Source organism: Trichosurus vulpecula, chromosome 7 (genome assembly GCF_011100635.1).
Source record: "Trichosurus vulpecula isolate mTriVul1 chromosome 7, mTriVul1.pri, whole genome shotgun sequence".
In the NCBI taxonomy this organism is placed as follows: domain Eukaryota; kingdom Metazoa; phylum Chordata; class Mammalia; order Diprotodontia; family Phalangeridae; genus Trichosurus; species Trichosurus vulpecula.
The window spans coordinates 30,579,697-30,598,763 of record NC_050579.1 but is presented as its reverse complement, the minus strand read 5'-3'; the positions used below and the strand labels follow the sequence as shown (position 1 = coordinate 30,598,763).

Below are 19,067 nucleotides of genomic sequence, written 5' to 3'. Positions count from 1 at the left end.
ATGCCCTCCTTCCTCACCTCTGTATCTTTGGGTAGCTCCCATCAAATCACAGCTCAGTGGCCATCTCCCACACCAGGCCTTTCCTGATGACTCCCCGTTGTTAGGGCTCCTCACTTCCCACCCTGAAACTACTTTGTTCTTACCCATCTGTGTACACACTTTAGACTCTCAGTAGAAAGTAAGTTTCTTGAGGTCAGGCACTGGTTTTTGTTTTTGTCTTTATATTCCTGATACTTGCTATAGGACCTGATGTATAACCTCCCCCTGACAAGTGTTTGTTGGATAGAACTGATTGGAAAAGATGAAAATGTTCATTTTCAGTTTCTAAAAGGCCATCTCAGTCTTTTATGGTCCTGTTTCTCAGACACCATGAGTAAGATCAGTGAGACTGTGAAGCGGGCCAGGACTGCCTTTAACTCTGGCAAAACCCGGCCCTTGAAATTCCGGATCCAGCAGCTGGAAAACCTCCAAAGGATGGTGAAGGAGAGAGAAGAGGAAATTACTGCAGCCCTGTATGCTGATCTCCATAAGGTACTGATTCAGTCCGTGAGCCCCACCTTGACCAGGAGCCCGTGCTAGGGACTATGGGATGTGCCAGAGGAATAGGGGCAAACCACATCTGCCCTCAAAGGGCTTAGGGTTGAACTGGGGAAATTATACTCACAAAATGGCTCCTTCCAGCTCGCAATCCTATGACCCTGTAAATACAAGGGTAAAGTGCCAGACAATAGGGGCGTAGACTTTTATGGGAAATTCAGAATGGAGGAAAGAAGGTAAAGGGAAATAATTTGGGATGACTTTGAGATGGGGGGTGAGGAGGTTAGGACTCAAAAGAATGGGGCAGAAGGACAGAAGTGGGAAGGAGATTCTACACAGATAGGAAGTAGAGCAAAGATGTGGAGGCCAGAATGAGCCCAGATTGGGGTGGAGTGGAGGGTTTGAGGCAGAGATATGATTGTACCTTGTAGAGGAGAGGGCACTGAAATCCAAACAAAGATTCACAGTAGCCTGAGCAAGAAGGGCACTCAGAAATGATGGCCTCATAGGCTCGTGGGTGGCTTTCCAGCCTCCATCCAACAAACCAAGCCAAGCCAAGAGTAGAGCTGGAAGAGATCTCAGACTTGGCCTAGTCTGACCCCCTCAGTTTCCAGAAGATGAAAGGAAGTGACTCATCCAAGCAGCCATAATCAAGCTTTCCTATTATGCAGTGATAGCCCACTACCTTCAGGGCCCCTTTACAACCTGCTATACACAGTCAATGTCTATTCCTGGGACTTTGTGGTTAGGAGCCTAGACCCAGCTAACAAAGAGCTGGCATCCAGGGGACTTCTCAGCAGACAGACAATCTTCCCAGTGGTTTTTGGTTTGGCTCTCTGCCTTTAATTTGGGGGGTAGTATCTGGTACCTTTTGGTAAAATGTAAAAAAAGACAAACTCTATGACCAAGGACTTGGGTTTGAATCCTGCTGCTGGTAATTGCTTCCTGTGGGATGATGGGGAAATCATTGCTTCACCTCCCTTGGTCTCCATTCTATCATTGTATAAAATAAGAAGGTTGGGGTAGATGGGGTCTGAGGTCCAGAGACTCTGATCTCACCCTGAATGCCATTGTCTTTACAGAGCAAGCAGTCTGTACTCTATGAAGAGTGCATTTATTTCTTGCAAGAGGTCGAGTATGCACTTTCCAACCTTCCCCAGTGGATCCTGGATGAGCCTGTGGAGAATGATAATACAAAGGATGAACAGCTTTACATCCACTCAGAACCCCTGGGTGTGGTTCTGATCATTGGGAGCTGGGATTACCCCTTCGTTCTGTCCATCCAGCCATTGGTGGGCGCCATTGCTGCAGGTGGGGAAAACTTCTTTCTTCTGGATGATAGATAGGCTTCTAGATTTACAGCTGGAAGGGACCTCAGAGCCCATTTAACAAATTTTACAAATGAGGAAACTGAGGTCCAGAGATGCTGAGTGACTTGAACCTAAGTCCTCTGACTCCAAATCCTGTGTTTTGTGCTGGGAGGAAGGAGGGCTCCTTGTGGATCTTAGTGTTTCCTAGAAATAGCTGCAGGATAGCCCACTGGACCCCATCACTAAGAGGATTGGTCAGTTCAGTCAGATTGCCATAAGATTCATGATCAAATTGGGCACAAGACTCAATTCTTGAGTTAGAATTCATCTGTAGTCTCATCTAGCATACCGAACATTTTAGGAGACCATCCTGCTTGGTTACTGGCTGAGTCACTGGTCACTTGCCCAGCAGTTTCATAAGATCAGAGATTTAATGTTGGAAGGGGCCTCAGAGGTCATCTAGCCTGCCCATCTCCTCATTTTGCAGATAAGGAGACTGAGGTCCAGATAAGACAGTGATTAGTCACTTAGACATTAAATAGCTGAGGCAGAATTTGAATCTAGGATCAGGTCTAAATCTACTTCTTGTTCTTATTGGTCCTTGCTTCTCAAAGAGGACCATGACAGGCAAGTGAATTGGATTTAAGTAAGGCAGAGCTGTGCAAAGTCACCAGCCTCACTTTCTCCTCTGGAGCCATCTGGGTCTAGTGGGGAGATATAGATCAGGACAACTGGAGATGGCCCTGGATGCAGTGGGAGACCTTAGCTTTTTAAAGCCAAGATCTTTAACAGTTCTCCCTTTGACTGAGGAAGTGCCCATTCAGGGATTAAGCCCAGGTAAAACATGAGTCAGAGAACGGCCTCTTTACCTAGTCAAAAAAAAAAAAAAAAAGACAAAAATAATCAATCTGGGAGGGAAAGATACTCAGGGTTTCTGTCCAAAACAGAAAAAAAATGCTATTTATATTCATTCCGAGCCAATCAGGGCCCAAACAATGACCAAGTAGGGCTTGGCCTGGGACCTATTATTGGCCAATCAAGGAGTGCAGAGTGATTTGGGTGTAAGGCAGGGTCCTGAAGAAAAAACAAATTTTCAGCTATCAAAATTCATATTCCTTTGGGCAGAACACCTGCAGGTAAGGGGATGATACCTTATGTGGCCAGAGACAAGATGAGACAAGATAAGACAAGACAAGAAAAGACAAGAGCTATGTTGCCCAACTGGCTGGTTTCAGTTGGGTGCCCAGTGGGGCAACTCCTCTTTCTACTCACAGAGGTTATTGTCTGCCCTTAGTTCTCAAAGAGGACCATGACATCAGGGAGGTGCTGACGTGACATGCAAGTGAAGTGGACCAAATCTGCTTATTAGCAACATGGCCTTGAACATGTGGGCTAAGCCCTCTGGGTCTGTTTGCTTGGCGATACAAGGAGGATGATCTGCAACTCCCCATGTTTTCTGAGTCTCCCATTTTACAGGTAGTAAGAAGGAGAGTTAGGATTTAAATCTCTGACCAAAGGACCCACATTCTTTGCACCCTATATTGCATCCTCCTGTTAGCTTTAAATGTTTACTCTGCATCTGTCTTCTATTTATCACCCCTTTCTTTCATATTCGACTATCTGGGTGCTTCAGTGGTTAGAGTAATGAGCCTGGAGTCAGGAAGAGTTGAGTTCAAATCTGGCTTCAGACACTTACTAGCTGTGTGACCCTGGGGAAGTCACAACCCCTGTTTGCCTCAGCTTCCACATCTATAACATGGATATAATAATAATACACAGCGGGATGTTGTCATGATCAAAAGAAATAATTGTAAAGGGCTTGGCACAGTGCCTGGCACTTAATAGGTAGTATATAAGTGCTAGCTATAATTATTAACTATTCCTTTGTCTTTCCAAAGAAATGAGATATGGAGAAAAGATTGAGGCTCATGGTCTGAGTTGGGAGACTAGTCAGGATAGGGGGTTTGGTCAGGGCTGGAAGACAAGATCCAGGTGCAAGCAAGCCATAGCACTGCATTAGACAGGTGTGTTGCAAGTGTGGGTGTCTATGCACATGTGCATGAATGCAGACATGCTGATGTGTGTGTATGTGTCTGTGTGGTTTGTTGTGGCCTCTGATCTCTGAGCCTGGGGGCTCAGGTCAGGAGAGGACTAGGAGGCTGGGGAATGGAATGGTGGTCACTATGGGAAGGAAGATGGTACCTCTCTCTCTCAGAGGTGCCAAAAGCTGGATTTGCCCTGTATTAGTTAGAGCTTGATGTGGAGGGGCTAAGGGAATACTACGTTTCTTGTTTTCATAGTACAAGAGTCTGGCGTGACACTCAGAGTGAAGGTGTGTTTTCTTGTATCCTATAGGCAATGCTGTGGTCCTCAAGCCTTCTGAGGTGAGTGAGAAAACGGCCATCCTCTTGGCCACACTGCTCCCTCAGTACCTGGACAAGGTGAGTCTCAGCCTCAGACCTTCTCTTTGAGGGAAAGACTGGGCCCTTGGAGTCCCATGAGCAGAATTGAAAGTGGGGGCAAGTAATTCCTGCAGAGCTGAGGGATCCCAGCTGTCTCCTATGCCCCTCCTAGTTGGTGAGAGCTGAAAGTGTGGGACTCTATCTTATCTAAACTTTATGCTTCCCAGGTCAGTTCTGCACTCTTTCTGGGGCTTAATTAATTTTACTGAATTGGCAAATCCCTCACCTGCTCCTTGTTATCTCTGTGAGCTCAGGCTAATCAGGTAACTTGTCTGGCCTTCAGTTTACTCCTCTGTAAAGTGAGGGGTTAGTCTAGAATCATGTCTAAGATCTCTTCCAGCCATAACCCTATACTCCAGGCATTTTAGAGAGCAGGAAACTGAGGCCCAGAGAGAGAATGTGACTTGTCTGAGGTCACACAGCTAGCTGACAGCCCCTGATTCCCAGTTCAGTGTCCTTTCCCCCACACCAAGCCCCAGCCTTCCATACTTGCTCTTCCTATTAGTAAAGGAGAGGTCTGGGGGGAAGGAAGGGGACTCTGGGCTCACCATCGTCCTTCGTTCTGCCACATTCCCCAACTAGGAGAAATGACAATGGAGGCTCTGAGTCTCAGAACCAGTGATCCCCCCTGCCCGCTCCCCTCATCCCCAATACTTCTGAACAATGGTCCACAACCATTCAATTTTATTCCTTTAGTTTCAGCAAAGTGCTAGGTTTTTCAACAAAGTGTTCTAGGTGCTACAAGAAAGATGAATTTTAAAGAGAAAGCTTCTGCCTTCCGTGATCTTACAGATTAATGGGAGGATAAAACATGAGTCCTTTGAAATTGTCCTGGATCGTTGTATTGCTGAGAATGGCTAAGTCATTCAAAATTGATCATTATTACAATGTTGCTGTTATGGTGTATTCTGTTCTCCTGATTCTTCTCACTTCATTTTGCATTGGTTCATACATGTTTTTCCAAATATTCCTGAAACCATCTTGCTCATCATTTCTTATAGCACAATAGATACCACATTAGATTTATACAACAATACAACATTACATTTATATACCACAACTTGTTCCCCCATTCCCCAATTGATGGACATCCCCTCCATTTCCAATTATTTTCCAGACCCAGTTATGGTTTTGCTAAGTCAAAGGGTATGCATATGAAGAGTACTGAGGATATAACTTTTGAGTATAGTTCCAAATTGCTCTCCAGAATGGTTGAAGCAGTTCACAACTCTACTCACAGTACATTAGTGTCTCAATTTTTCCACATCCCCTCCAATATTTGTCATTTTCCTTTTCTCTCATATTAGCCAATCTGATAGCTGTGAGGTGGTGCCTCAGAGTTATTTTAATTTGCATTTCTCTAATCAGCAATGATTTAGAGAATTTTTTCATATGAGTGGGGGATGCATTGATTTCTTATCCTGAAAACTGCCTGTTCATATTCTTTGATCATTTATCAATTGGGGAATGATTTGTATTCTTATAAATTCAACTCAGTTCTTTATCTATTTGAGAAATGAGGCCTTTATCAGAGAAACTTGTAAAAAAAAATTCCCCCCAGCTTTCTGCTTTCTTTTTAATCTTAACTGCATTGTTTTTTTTGTACACACCCTTTTTAATTTAATAGAATCAAAATCACCCATTTTACATCTTGTAATTCTTTCTCTCTCATGTTTATTCATAAATTCTTCCACTATAATGGATAAGAGTTTGAGGATGAATTGGGGAGGAAGGGGAATTGCAGGGATAGGGAACAGTGTGAACAAAGATACAAAGATGGGAAAGACAATGCCATTTGACTGTGGTTATGAAGGGAATTGGCAGGGGGTAAAGCTAGAAAGTCAGGGGGTACCAGATGGTGGAGGGCACCTGTTTGATTATCTATCTGTGGAAGGGTAACCAGGTATCAATCAGTCAATAAACATTTATTACATGCCTACTATATGCCAGGTACTGTACTTAGTACTGGAGATACAAATATGAAAAACAAAAACAGTCTCTGCCCTCAAGGAGCTTACAATCTAAGGAGGAAGGACAACATCTGAATGAAGCTAAAAAGGCAGGGTGGGCAGGTTGAGGGAGGAGGGGAGAAGAAGGTAGCCAGCACTGGGGCATGGTGGAGAAATCCAAAGGACTCTAACTGAGTGGAAAATGAAAAGATGATTGGCCTGGGTACCCTCCTTAATCAGAGGTTTTAGAGGACTTCATCACTCTATCTTCTCATCAGAGGACAGATGATGAAGTGTCAGTACCCAGGCTGATGCAGTCTTGCATGATGATAAGGCTCCTGGGGGGCATGATGGAGAAGTGGGAAAGAAAGCCATGATACTATTCAAGCCAAGGGATCGTAGGAGCACAGATTTGGAGCTGGCAGGGACCTTCAAGGCCATTTGGATCCTCTGATGCCAACTCTAGAGATTTCCCCACTGGACCACCTGAGTTTCCAGACGAAGAGTGTTACTGTTCTCCTCTATGTGTTTTCATGGCAGGACTTGTTTCCAGTTATTAATGGTGGTGTTCCTGAGACCACAGAATTGCTCAAGGAGAAATTTGACCACATCCTCTATACTGGCAGCACAGGAGTGGGCAAGATTATCATGACAGCTGCGGCCAAGCACCTGACCCCAGTGACCCTGGAATTGGGAGGAAAGAGTCCCTGTTACATTGATAAGGACTGTGACCTTGATGTTGCCTGCAGGTGAGACTGGATATCAGAGAATCCCAGACTGCTAGAGAGTGTGGGAGTTGGGAGAGGCCCAAGGAGATCTTTTTGAGTCATAGCATCACCGAATGAATGAATGAGAAAGCAGTAGATACTATGTGTCAAGCACCATGCTTTGTCCTGGGGCTACAATAACCAAAGTTAAGATAATCCTTGTGTTCAATGAGCTTATGTTCTAGTAGGAAGAGACACACATGGGCAGGGTGGCCAGGGAGGAGTACTTAGGTTTGGAAAATCCAATGGCGGTGAGTAGGGTCATAGCTTAAGGCAACTATCGTATAGTAGAAAATCTGTTGGGTTTGGAGGCAAGAAGGCCTGGCATTGCTCCTCATTATCAATGTGACCTGGGCAAGTCGCTTCACCCCGCTCTGAACCTTGTTTCCTCCTTTGTGCAATGACAGAGCTGGGCTAGACAACCTCTAAGGTCCCTTCTGGAGCTAAGTCCCGGGAGCCTGTGGCATCCATGCATGGCACCACATGGGACATTTTGTTTTTGATTTTGGTGCATGGCCAGGGCACAGATGAACCTTACTAGCCCATATACATGAGAACAGTGAGCAGACCCCACAGGTTCTGGGTATGTTAACATACCATTAAACCAACTGTCAAGTTTTACCATTTCTGTTGGGGGGAATAACTGGCCTCCTGAATGCTACTCTTTCTCACCAGTTGTCTTGATGTGGGGGAGGTACAGACTGAACATTCCACTTGACTCCTCTCCCATGAGCCTGTTGCCTTGGGTTCCAATCCTACCCCATCTGGAAGATGCTACTGGAACTTCTGTTCCAGCCATCCTCATGAAGTAGGGCAGGGAGAGGTGCCATGCCTTGCATCCTACAACTGCTGATGGGGCAAAGTGCCCCTGCCCCCGAGGAATGGAAAACCAAGGAGTATATGGAAGATTATTTTTCAATAACCAGGGCTGGATTGTATCCTCCAGAAGCCAGAGTTATGACTTCCTCCAGAACTCCCAGCAAATGAAAAACACACAGCGTCCCTATTCATTATTCATGATGGGAATGTTCTTGATTTCCTTGGAATTTGTTTTCTTCAGACGTATCACCTGGGGAAAGTTCATGAACTCTGGCCAGATTTGTTTGGCTCCAGACTACATCCTCTGTGATCCTGCTCTGCAAGGCCAAGTAGTGGAGAAGATTAAAAAAACCCTGAAGGTGAGTCAGAGGATTGTAAAATCACTTATGCTTGCCTCACAGACACTCTGAGTGAGGGCAGGGCTATAGGTCCTCTCAGAAGGAATGGATTTACTCTATAGCCCCGACCTACCACTTCCTTGGTGCCACACACTGCACTAAGTGTTGGGGAGGGGAAGAAAGGTTAAAAAAAATCTCTTGCTCTCAAGGAGCTAATATTCTAATAGAGTAGAACATGGAAAGAAAGAAGTACATACATGATATAAAGTGAATGGGAACTTTTTATAGACATTCTTTTGACAGATTTTGATTTCTGAATTCTATCTCTCCTTCTAGCCCTTCCCCTACCTTTTCAGAAGGCAAGCAATATGGTACCCATTATACATGGGAAGTCATAGAAAACATAACTAGGTGCTTACAATGTGCTAAGCCCTGTGCTAAATACTGGGGATATAAATAGAAAAAGGCTGACAGTTCCTGCTTTCAAGAAACTCACATCCTAAGAATAGGGATGGGGCCAGGACCTGTGGTTTCATTGGGTAGAAGGAAATTCCAGGTGAGTGAACACTCTCTATCAATGCAGGTCAGGGCCCCCTCTACAACTTTGAGTTTTAGGGAGTGCTTTTTGTATCTGAAATATTTTAAAATGATTTTCTGTACATTCTATCATAACCTCTTTTAATGCCCATGCCTCTTTCCTAAAGGAATTCTATGGAGATGATGCCAAAAGTTCTCCTGACTATGGAAGAATGGTCAACAGCCGTCACTTCCAAAGGGTGATGAGCTTAATTGAGGGACAGAAAGTGGCATATGGAGGGAATGGAGATGAGGCCTCTTGCTATATAGGTGGGTTGCAACTGTCTGTCCCTTTCCATTTAATGTGAAGAAGGCAAGTTTGTATTTTTCAACCAGTAGTATTTAGGCCGGTGCTTAATAAATGTTGATGGATTGATTATATTGAGTGGGGCTGAGATGGGGGCAGCTCTGTCCCCCTGCCAGTGTGGTCCTTGGTGTTGCTGCCCCCCAGGCATGTCCTGTTTCTACCTTCTGCCCTGTGACTGTGGCTTTGGGCAGAATGGGAGGGAGGGAGGTGAGATCAAGTATTTGGTTGAGCCCTTAGAGAATCCATAGCATTTTGTTTTTGTTGTTTTATTTTTCTTTTGTCTTGGAACCTCCATTTTCTTAAGGCCAAGGCAGGTTTTCAGGAGGTTCCAGGACAAGTTGATACAAAGGATGACTTTGGTGCATATGGATTAGATACAGTGATAGGTGCAAATGGATTAGATTTCTCTGCCCCTTTAGAAGACCTCGTAATTGGGTGTGGTGTTACTTAATAGTCTGATAATGATCTAAGTATTGCAAAGATTTGGGCAGGGGTGATGAACTGCATCCAGAAAGGTGTGTGAGCTCTCTCTCTCTCTCTCTCTCTCTCTCTCTCTCTCTCTCTCTCTCTCCTACCATCTCTCTCCCTGCTTGACCCACTCAGTCAGTGTTCCGATATTCCAAACTAACATTTCAATTCATCAGTCAATCATTTATTAACAGACTTCAAGCATCTTGTTGTTATCAATGGAGATCTGCCCTTGGAGCCAGGAAGACCTGAATATTAGCTGTGTGGCCTAGGACAACTCACTCAACCTCTTATTGTTCTCAGCGACTTTCTTGTTGTTGTTGTGTGTCCTCAGGTCTCAAAGAGGACCGTGACATCAGGAAGGAGATGTCATGACTTGCAAGTGAATTGGATTATTAGTGCAGCAGGGCTGTGCAAAGTCACCACTAGCCTCAGTCTCTCCTCTGGAGTCATCTGGGTCCAGGGGCAACATATAGATCAGGAAACTGGACATGGGCCCAGATGCAGTGGGAGACCTTGGCCTTTTTAAGCTTAGGTCTCAGTTTGAGGCCAGACCCATTCAGTGAGTAAAAATAAAGCAAAAAATGGCCTGTTTTAACTAGTTAATAAAATAAATGAATAAATAAATGAAATAAAATCAATCAGGGAGGGGAAGACTCTCAGGGTTTCTCACTAAATGATAAACAATCGCTATTTATTCATTCTGAGCCATCAGAATTCAAATAATGACCAGTAAGGATTGGGCTGGAACCTATTGGCCAGACAATGAGAGCCAGAGTGATTTGGGTTTATGGCATTTTACATAAAAAAGAAATCTATCCCATGAACCTCAAGATGTCTTGCTAGGTTTCAGCAATCAAATTTTATATTCCTTTGGGAAGAGCACACTCAGGTAAGGGTATGATTCCCTATGTAGATGGAGGGAGAGGAGAGAGAAAAGGCAGATGAGAGAGAGGGGGGAGGAAGGGAGGAAGAAAGGAAGGAAGCAAGCAAAGAAAGAAGATATGAAGGGAGGAAAGGAAGGAAAGAAGGAGCTGTGTTGCCCAACTGGAACTGGCCACCTGGGTACCCAGTGAGGCAGCTACTACTCCTCACAAGTTGTTTGTCCCTTGTTCTCAAAAAGGATCAGGGCATTAGGAAGGAGATATCATGACTGTACAAAGTCACTAACCTCATTCTTTCCTCTGGAGCCATTGGCTCCAGAGTGCTGTCTGGTAAGGCATAGGCTGACTCTGATATTAGTGTAAGTGTAATGTAAAAGATGGCACTGGAAATGAGACTTCGAGGAAGCAAGGAATTCCAGAAGGTGGAAGTGAGGAAGGAGTGAATGGCAGGCATGGAGACTAGACCAGGCAAATGCTCTTGTACTTGAACAGGTAAATACACAGATAAGTATTAACACAAGGCAGTTAAGTGACGGATCAAAGGGGAGATCCAGACAGGCCCTCTCCCAAAAGCAGAGGAAAGAGACACTACTATTCCCCAGCAAGGCTTATGGAAGGAAGTGGTGGCAGAGGATCATGAAGGGTAAATCGGCTGAGGCTGTACATTCCAGACTGAGGCGGGACAACAGCCTCCTGAGTTCCAGGAAGAGCTGGACATCCAGTTTAATAGCAAAGTGGTCTGGAGTGCATGGAACTTAACAGATTGCTGGACTGAGGAGCTGGAAAGGAAATTGGAAGTCATCTCTCCAATCTCCCCTTAAGTTTTTAAGGTTTATTGATGCCTTTTGTTTAAAAAATAAAAGTCATTTCCAGATATAGGTTCTTCTTAAAAAAACCCTCCTTTTAACAAACAATGACTTTCTAAGATGATAATCACTGAGGTAGAAATCTGTACTGGTAGAGGGAGTTTCCTCCCCTGGGAAGAATTTTCAACATAAATGAAATCACAGGTCCATTCCCTATTTCTGTGCCTATATGGCAAGCATAAAAACAAAACCAAGTTCTGCCTTCAAGAAGCTTACATTCTATAAGGAGATACATCTCCTAGTTAGGTCTTTCTTATGAGGACATTCTTTTTTTTTTTTTGGTGGCTATCAGGGTTAAGTGACTTGTCCAGGGTCACACAGCTAGTAAGTGTCTGAGACTGAGTTTGAACTCAGGTCCTCCTGACTCCAGGACCTGTGCTCTATCCACTGTGTCACCCAGTTGCCCTGAGGGCATTCTTCATAGTGAATTCTTTCCTTCTTGGCTCCCATCAGGGGCATTGGTTAGCCCAGGGTGGGGTTTAGGGGTGGGAAGTAGACAGGAAGAAAAGGAAGGAAGGCTGGGTTATACAAACACATGTCTTTAGCTCCCTCCAGCTTCTTCCAGAAGCAGTGCCTTCCTGCCCCCAACCCACCCCTATGGCAGGAATGAGACAGGAAACACAAAAACTAGGCTGGGGATCTTGAGGCTGATCACACTGAGGGCATGGACAGGGCAGAGGACAGAAGTATCCACTGAGCCTCCCTCCCATGGTAGAGCTGGCTCCTACCTGACTCAGCTTCCATTCCTCTTGGATATCTTCCAGAGGAGGAACCACACACAATCCATGATTCTGAATTCAGGGCTTGTAATTTCCAACATCCTTGTCACCAGAGAGGAGGAAACTGAGACCCAGAGGAAGGAGATGTACTCACTAAGGTCACAGAGGCTGCAACTTTCAGAACCAAGCCAAGCCACTTGCTCTGACTCAAAGCACTTCATCCTTTTGCTTTGCTTCATGATGCCTCATCCCCATTCTCCTACCCCAGTTGCACCCTTAGTATTGGCCTGTGGGCCCCCAGTGTAGGACCCTTAATCTGTGCTGTTGGCTGCCTAGCCTTTGCACTTGATTTTTTTAATTAATTCAGGATTGGAGAGAGGGGAGTGGGTGGACTTGTTTTCCCCAGGATTTGCTTCTCTTTGTGTGGGCAGAAGGGTGGGGCCAGGGTGGCTCAGCTCTGGTACTCAACTCAGGCCACAAGAAATCCATGGACCTATCTTTTTATTTGCCTCCTTTTTTGTTTGTTTTTCGTGTTGTCCCAATCAGGCTTGAATCCTCCAGAGCTTCCCCTTTGGCCTCACCCAGCCAGACCTGATGCTGGTCACCTGCTTTGTTATCGAAGTGATCTCAGAATCCACCAACAGACAGATATTGGGGAATGCCAGAAGGCGGTTTGGGACAGCATCTGGGATTGTCCACAGCCCTCTCTGTGGCACCAGTTTAGAGTTCCTGGGACAGCCTAGCCTCCCAGGCTTCTTACACCCTCCTCCTTCCTTGTACTCTTCCATTCAACAACACTCACCTCCTTGTGGTCTTTACTCATCATACCACACTTCTGACCTGTGGGCATTTTCTCTGGCTGCCTCCTGTGCCTGGAATGCTCTTCTTTCTCTTCTCCACCTCCGGGATTCCTTCAGGTCTCAGCTAAAATTCCACCATCTGCAAGAACACTTTCCTAGTTTTCCTTCCTCTCAGTACCTTCCCTCTGAGATTTCCCCCAATTTATCCTGTCTAGATCTCATTTCCATGAAGTTAAAATATAATACAATAAAAATTTATTAAATGCCTACTATGTGCTAGGCACCACACTAAGCACACAAAAGAGGGCAAAAGAGAGTCCCTGCCTTCAAGGAGATTATAATCTAATGAAACATAGTCATTTGCTTGTGTCTCCTCCACTGGATTGTGAGCTCCTGGCAGAGTGGCTTGGGTTTTTTTCCCTTTCTTTGTATCTAGTCCTGAGCTCAGTGCCTGGCACATAGTATGCACCTGTCTAGTCGATTGACTGACTGAGCCACTGAGAAGTTAAATGACTTTCCCAGGGGCACCAAGCCAGCAGTGTGTGGCAGAGGAAGGAGTCTTTCTGATTCCAAGGTCAATTCTCTATCCACTCTGCCACACTCTTCAATGTATTATTGGTTATTGGTTGAGAAGGTGCTTTGAAAGGCTAGCTGGCTGGGTGTGTCTGGGTGGGCTGTGCATGAGTGAAGAACGAGCCAACCCCAAGGTTTCTTACTTGGGTGCCTGCTTTGTTTCTTGGTCTTTCTAGCCCCAACTATTCTCACCGATGTTGACCCAAGGTCTCAGGTGATGCAGGAAGAAATCTTTGGGCCTGTTCTCCCCATCGTCTGTGTGAAGAGCCTGGAGGAAGCCATCCAGTTCATCAATGAGAGGCCAAAGCCCTTGGCTCTCTATGTGTTTTCTAACAATGACCAGGTAATGAATACTAGGGACCCTTCCCCTGACCTCTCTGTGCTGCTCATCTCCCCCACAATACACTCACACAGGCTGCCAAGGCTCCCTTTCCTCAAACCAAAGTCAAACACTCTATCTAGTGCAGCTGGGACCTAAATGGTATCCAGAGCATTGAGTGCCATTCCAGCTTTGTGGGACATTGAAGGTAGAGCTGTGTTGTAAAGGGACAGCTAGGTGGTGCAGTGGATAGAGCACCAGGCCTGGGGTGATGAAGACTTGTCTTCCTGAGTTCCAATCTGGCCGTAGACACTTATTAGCTGTGTGACCCTGGGCAAGTCATTTAACCTCTGCCTCCAAGTGGAGGTAATAGTACCAACATCACAGGTTTGTTGTGAGTATTTAATAAGAAAATATCTATAAAGCATTTAGCACAGTGCCTGGTAGAGCTGGAATTCCAACTCAGGCCCCTTGACTTCCAAATCCAGGAGCCTTTCTACTGGCTGATGGGAGATTTGAACCCAGTTCTTTTGACTCCAAATTTAATGTATTCCCCAGTATTGTACATGTGCTCTTAGCCCTATCTTTAACTTCTCATTCTTAACACTAACCCCCACTGGAATCCAAACCGCTGGGTAGGTCGGCTTCCCTCATACAGAATCACAAAATCCTAGGTCTGGAGCTCAGAGACACCTTCTAGTCCAATGCCTCATTTTATATTTGGGGAAATTGAGGCTCAGAGATATGCCCAAGGTACTAAGTAGAAGAACCTATATTTGAACCCAGGTCTTCTGACTCCAAATTTAGCATATTTTCTAGTATATTATGCCTTCCCTTTGGAGGGGCAGCCTCTGCCACCTGGAAGAGAGGATATGCCTCTGGTCAAAAGACAGACTGGCCTGGCTAGCCCCTCTGCTTTCTGGTAGGGAGTTGCCTCTCCCTTGTCCTCAGGAGCTCTGGGTTAGTCTGTCACCAGGAATCCCAAGCCAGTGTGCGCTGTCTGGGAGCTCATCAGATATAGAAGATCAAAGCTACAAGGGTTCTTCCTAGGGAGGCCCAGAGAGGGAGGGTGACTTGTCCAAGGTCACAGAGCTAATGAGGAACAGAGCCAGGATTTAAACCCAGGTCCTCAGACTCCAAATCTGGAGCTCTTCCTATTAGATCACATTGCTTCTCACTCTTCTGACCTCACAGCTATGTCCCCCTTCCTGGCAAAATTGGGTCATGGAACTAAAACTGGAAGGAAGATCTTCGAGGCTCTCTGGTCCATTCGATAAATGAATCTTGGTGGTGTCTTCCAGGTCATCAAGAAGATGATTGCAGAGACTTCCAGTGGAGGTGTGACTGCCAATGATGTAATACTCCATGCTGGTGTCCATACTCTACCGTTTGGTGGTGTGGGTGAGTCCAGTCCTCTCTGACCCCTGCCCATTCCTTGCCCTTCCTCCTGACCCCAGGGAATGTAGCACACCTGGCCTGGCCACGGGACCCCCAACAAAGATGGACGAGAAACCATATTCCTATTTAGGGTGACAGCACCTGCCTCCCCGGGTTATGGCGAAGAACAGACCAAAATGAGGTCACGTGTGTAAATGCCATCACAGACCTCAAAGCGAGCTACAGAAGGGTGACCGTTGTTCTTGTGGTTAAAGTCATTGCTGACATTAATTCACTTGGACACTCCTCAATGGGGTGGGCAGAATAGGAATAGAGCCTAGCCTGAGATATAGGAGGAAGAGGAGGAGAAAGGGTGGAAAGGGAAGAAGATGGAGGAGAGAGGAGGAGGGAAAGGAAAGGAGATGTGTGTGATGTAGAGACAGTGGGCAGAGGGGAAGAGCAAGGTTCCCCACGATCTGTGAGCTGCCTCCCAAACACACACATGGATTTTCTGACTTCCTTGCAGGTGACAGTGGCATGGGTGCCTATCATGGTAAGAAGAGTTTCGAAATCTTCTCCCACCGCCGGTCCTGCTTGATCAAGCCTCTGAAGATGGAGGACTCTGACAAATTCCGGTTCCCACCTTTTCCTGTTAAGGTGAGAGAACCCTTGGATGTCAAAACTGAGAGGGATTTCATTAGTTATAGGACCATGGATTTAGAAGTGGAAGTCTTTTGAAAGGCTATCTAGCCCAAACTCTTCATTTTCAGAAGAGGAACCTGAGGCCCAGAGAAAGTAAGGTGATGTGTCCAAAGTCACACCTTGAATTAGTGCCTAGTCAAGATTAGAGCTCATATCTTCTGACTATCAGGGAGAGGAAAGCTGAGAAAGAAGGATTTCTTACCCTTGAGACGTTCACCAAAGAGACAGGAGAAGCATGGAGTCTGGACGCCATTCTGGGGCTGAGTAGTAAACTTAAAAGTGGAAACTATTAAAAATAGAAGAGAAATAAACAAAACAAGATAAAAGTCTACAGAATTGACCAAGAAACTAAATGCTGGTTTTGTTTTCAAAGATTTTGGTTCTCTTTCTCAGGAATATATGTACATAGACCATGTACGAAGGCACAGAGAAATGACAAATAAATGTTAAAAAAAAACAACCAAACAAATCAGAAATACTAAGTATCTCTTTGACAGATCATAGTACAACAAAATTCAGAGAACAAAAGAAAAAAAGACTTAAAATGACATTCTGAATAACGAGTATGTCCAGAATAAATCTAGGTAATAGTTAATAATGTTGTGAAAAAGAACAAGATTCAAAAAAAGAATTAGGTTTTTTAGTATATTGATTAGTTTTGTTGGACTTTTTTTTCTCTCATTCTCTCTCTCTCAAGCTCTCTCTCTCTCTCTCTCTCTCTCTCTCTCTCTCTCTCTCTCTCACTTTTTATTATGTATTATAAGGGATGGGTCTCTGGGAAGGAGAGAAGGAGAGATACCTTGGGAAATGTTGGTGATATAGAGACAAAATTTATCAATACATTTTTTTTTGTTTAGAAAAAGAAAATGATAACAACGAGAATATACCAAAGTTTCTGGGATGCAGTTAAAATAATCCTTTAAGGAAAAATTCTCCCTCTAAAAAGTTACATGAACAAAACAGGCAAAGAGGGCATTAAGGACCTAAATCTGGAATTTTAGAAATTAGATGAACAAGTGAGGTTATACAGTGGATAGAACAGGGGCCTGAAATCATGAAGACCTAGTTCAAATCAGGCCTCAGACACTAACTAGCTGTGTGACCCTGGGCAAGTCACTGAACCCTGTTTGCCTCAGTTTCTTCATCTGTCAGATGAGCTGGAGAAGGGACTGGCAAAGCACTCCAGTATCTTTGCTGAGAATACCCCAAATGGGGTCACAAAGAGTCAGACATGACTAAAAACAACTGAACAACAACAAAGTAAAAGAGGAAATCTTGAAAATTAGAAGAGAAGTAGACAAAACAGAAAATAAAGGCTATTTTAAAATACCTTTAACAAAGTCAATGAATCTTTTGCTAATATTGATTAAAAAGTTGCAGGAGAAAAGTCTGATCTCCAAAGGTGATGCTTCACTTCGTGAAATCCATAGAGAAGGACTGAAATCACAGAGGAGTTGGCAAGGACCTTGGAGAGATTTCTAGTTTAATCCTTTCATTTTAAGGAGTAGGAAATGGGGGCTTGGGCAGGCTAAGAGCCTTTAATGGGATTACACCCTGAGTTCATGGAAGAGGTGCCTCTGACAGGGACAGTACCATCATAGCATCTCACCCAGACCAAGGGAAAAACATTTCTAGTCTGGGAGGAAGAGGAGGTCAGAAATTGGGTGGAGCTCAGAGAGAAGGGGGTTTAGACTGGATGGCCTCTGTCTCCTCCAGCTCTGATCCTATGAACCTATGACTTTGCCTGACAGAAGTGGGGAGCTATGGAGGGACTCAAATCCCCTCTCTAATCACCTCTCTCCTTCTCCCTTCTTCACAGGATTCACTCAAGTGAGGGGCAGCCATGGTCCTTTGCCTACTGGGGCAAACTGATGTCTGGAAGCCCATCATTTCACTCCTAGCTCTGAATCTTCACCACTGTTGTGCTCACAACCTCACCCCACTCTTCTCCCTGCCTCAAGCAATCCTACCCCTCCCTCATTTAGCAGCTTGAGTGTTACCTCCTCTGGGAAACTTTCCCAGGCCACCCCAGCCTACAGCTGGGACACCTTGCTCCTTAGGACTTCTGGAGCATCCACTATCTATACCTGACCCTCGGCCTTAGCATAGATTCCTTTGGGTTGTTACTTAGCTGTTCTGGGCTCCTGTGTCTTCATCTTCCTAAGCATACTGGAAGCTCCTGGAAGGCAGGAATCAGCTTATCTTTTTTTTTAATCCCCCCCCCCCACCTTGGTACCTAGCACAGTGCTGAGCATTTCACATTTATTCATTAAAGACCTGTTGAATGAACAAATGAGTGAATTTTCTCTTTTTTAAGTGAAGATATGAATTCCATTTCTCCACAAGAACATGGGACTTGTCCACCATCTTAGAATATAGAGACAGTGAGGAGACAGTACGGTATACAGGAGAGGACACTGTCTCAGGAGTCAGAGGACGTGGGTTGGAGTCTGACCCTTACTAGCTACATGTCCTTGGATAAATCACTACCCCCACCACCATGGGCCTCAGTTTCCTCATCTATAAAATTAAGAGCTTCAGTTAGGTGGCCTCTGAGGTTCCTTTCAGCTCTATGACTCTTGGATGTCTTTGCCATTCAAAGCAGCCTTGCTGTTGCCCCTCTGGATGCCAAGGAAGCCTACATAATTATAGGCAATGAGCCTCATTCACTGCCCATGGTCAGACATTTGCTGTTGGTCCTTATTAATATTAACCTTGGTCACAACGAGCCATGTTCTTAGTCATCCTGTGCCTTTCTGGTCATTATCTACCTGAATGGAACCTGGGGAAAGACTAGAAGCCCCTATTTCAGATATGCTGTGTGAGGTAGAATCCTCTTTGAAGCCTATTCATCGCTGATCAGATGCTGCCAGGGTACACTGCATGAGGAAGGGATGGAGGTGATTGGTAACTGAGACGCTACCCTAACCCCGTGCATGGTCCTTCTCACATGTGGTCACAATAACCAGCTGGGGATCCCAAGCTCTGAGCTTCCCCTGGTGTATACTAGCTCCCACTCCCTCATGGAGCCTCTGAAAGAACTCTCTCCCTCAAACATATTCCTCACACATACACCTCTCACCCACTAGCACATCAGGTCTAGAGCAGGAAGAGTCCTTTGAGGTGATCAAATCCAATACCCTCATTTGACATCAAGGAAAATGAGACCCAGACTGATGAAGTGACTTTTCCATGTAACACAGTTAGTAAGTGTTTGAGGCGAGATTCAAACCCAGATCTTCGGGACTCCAAGTCCAATGACCAAGGCATTACTCCACACTTTTTGGTCTCAAT

The 19,067-nt window shown here is 45.1% G+C and overlaps 1 protein-coding gene across 1 annotated transcript; it reads left to right on the top strand.

Annotated features, from left to right (window-relative positions):
• The first annotated feature begins 369 nt into the window (after positions 1-369).
• Positions 370-17,676, top strand: LOC118857202 (aldehyde dehydrogenase, dimeric NADP-preferring-like). Its single transcript, XM_036767850.1, has 10 exons — positions 370-531; positions 1,620-1,848; positions 4,203-4,288; positions 6,799-7,007; positions 8,086-8,203; positions 8,887-9,028; positions 13,552-13,718; positions 14,996-15,095; positions 15,598-15,728; positions 17,593-17,676. The coding sequence occupies exons 1-10, from the start codon at positions 370-372 to the stop codon at positions 17,605-17,607; spliced, it is 1,359 nt and encodes a 452-aa protein (XP_036623745.1). The 3' UTR covers positions 17,608-17,676.
• The last annotated feature ends 1,391 nt before the right edge of the window (positions 17,677-19,067 follow it).

Excerpts from the sequence above, each read along its gene's own strand:
- LOC118857202 (XM_036767850.1), top strand. The coding sequence starts at position 370 with ATGAGTAAGATCAGTGAGACTGTGAAGCGGGCCAGGACTGCCTTTAAC. Across the intron at positions 1,849-4,202 it reads GGTGGGCGCCATTGCTGCAG|GCAATGCTGTGGTCCTCAAG; the intron begins GTGGGGAAAACT and ends TGTATCCTATAG. Across the intron at positions 4,289-6,798 it reads TCCCTCAGTACCTGGACAAG|GACTTGTTTCCAGTTATTAA; the intron begins GTGAGTCTCAGC and ends TTTTCATGGCAG.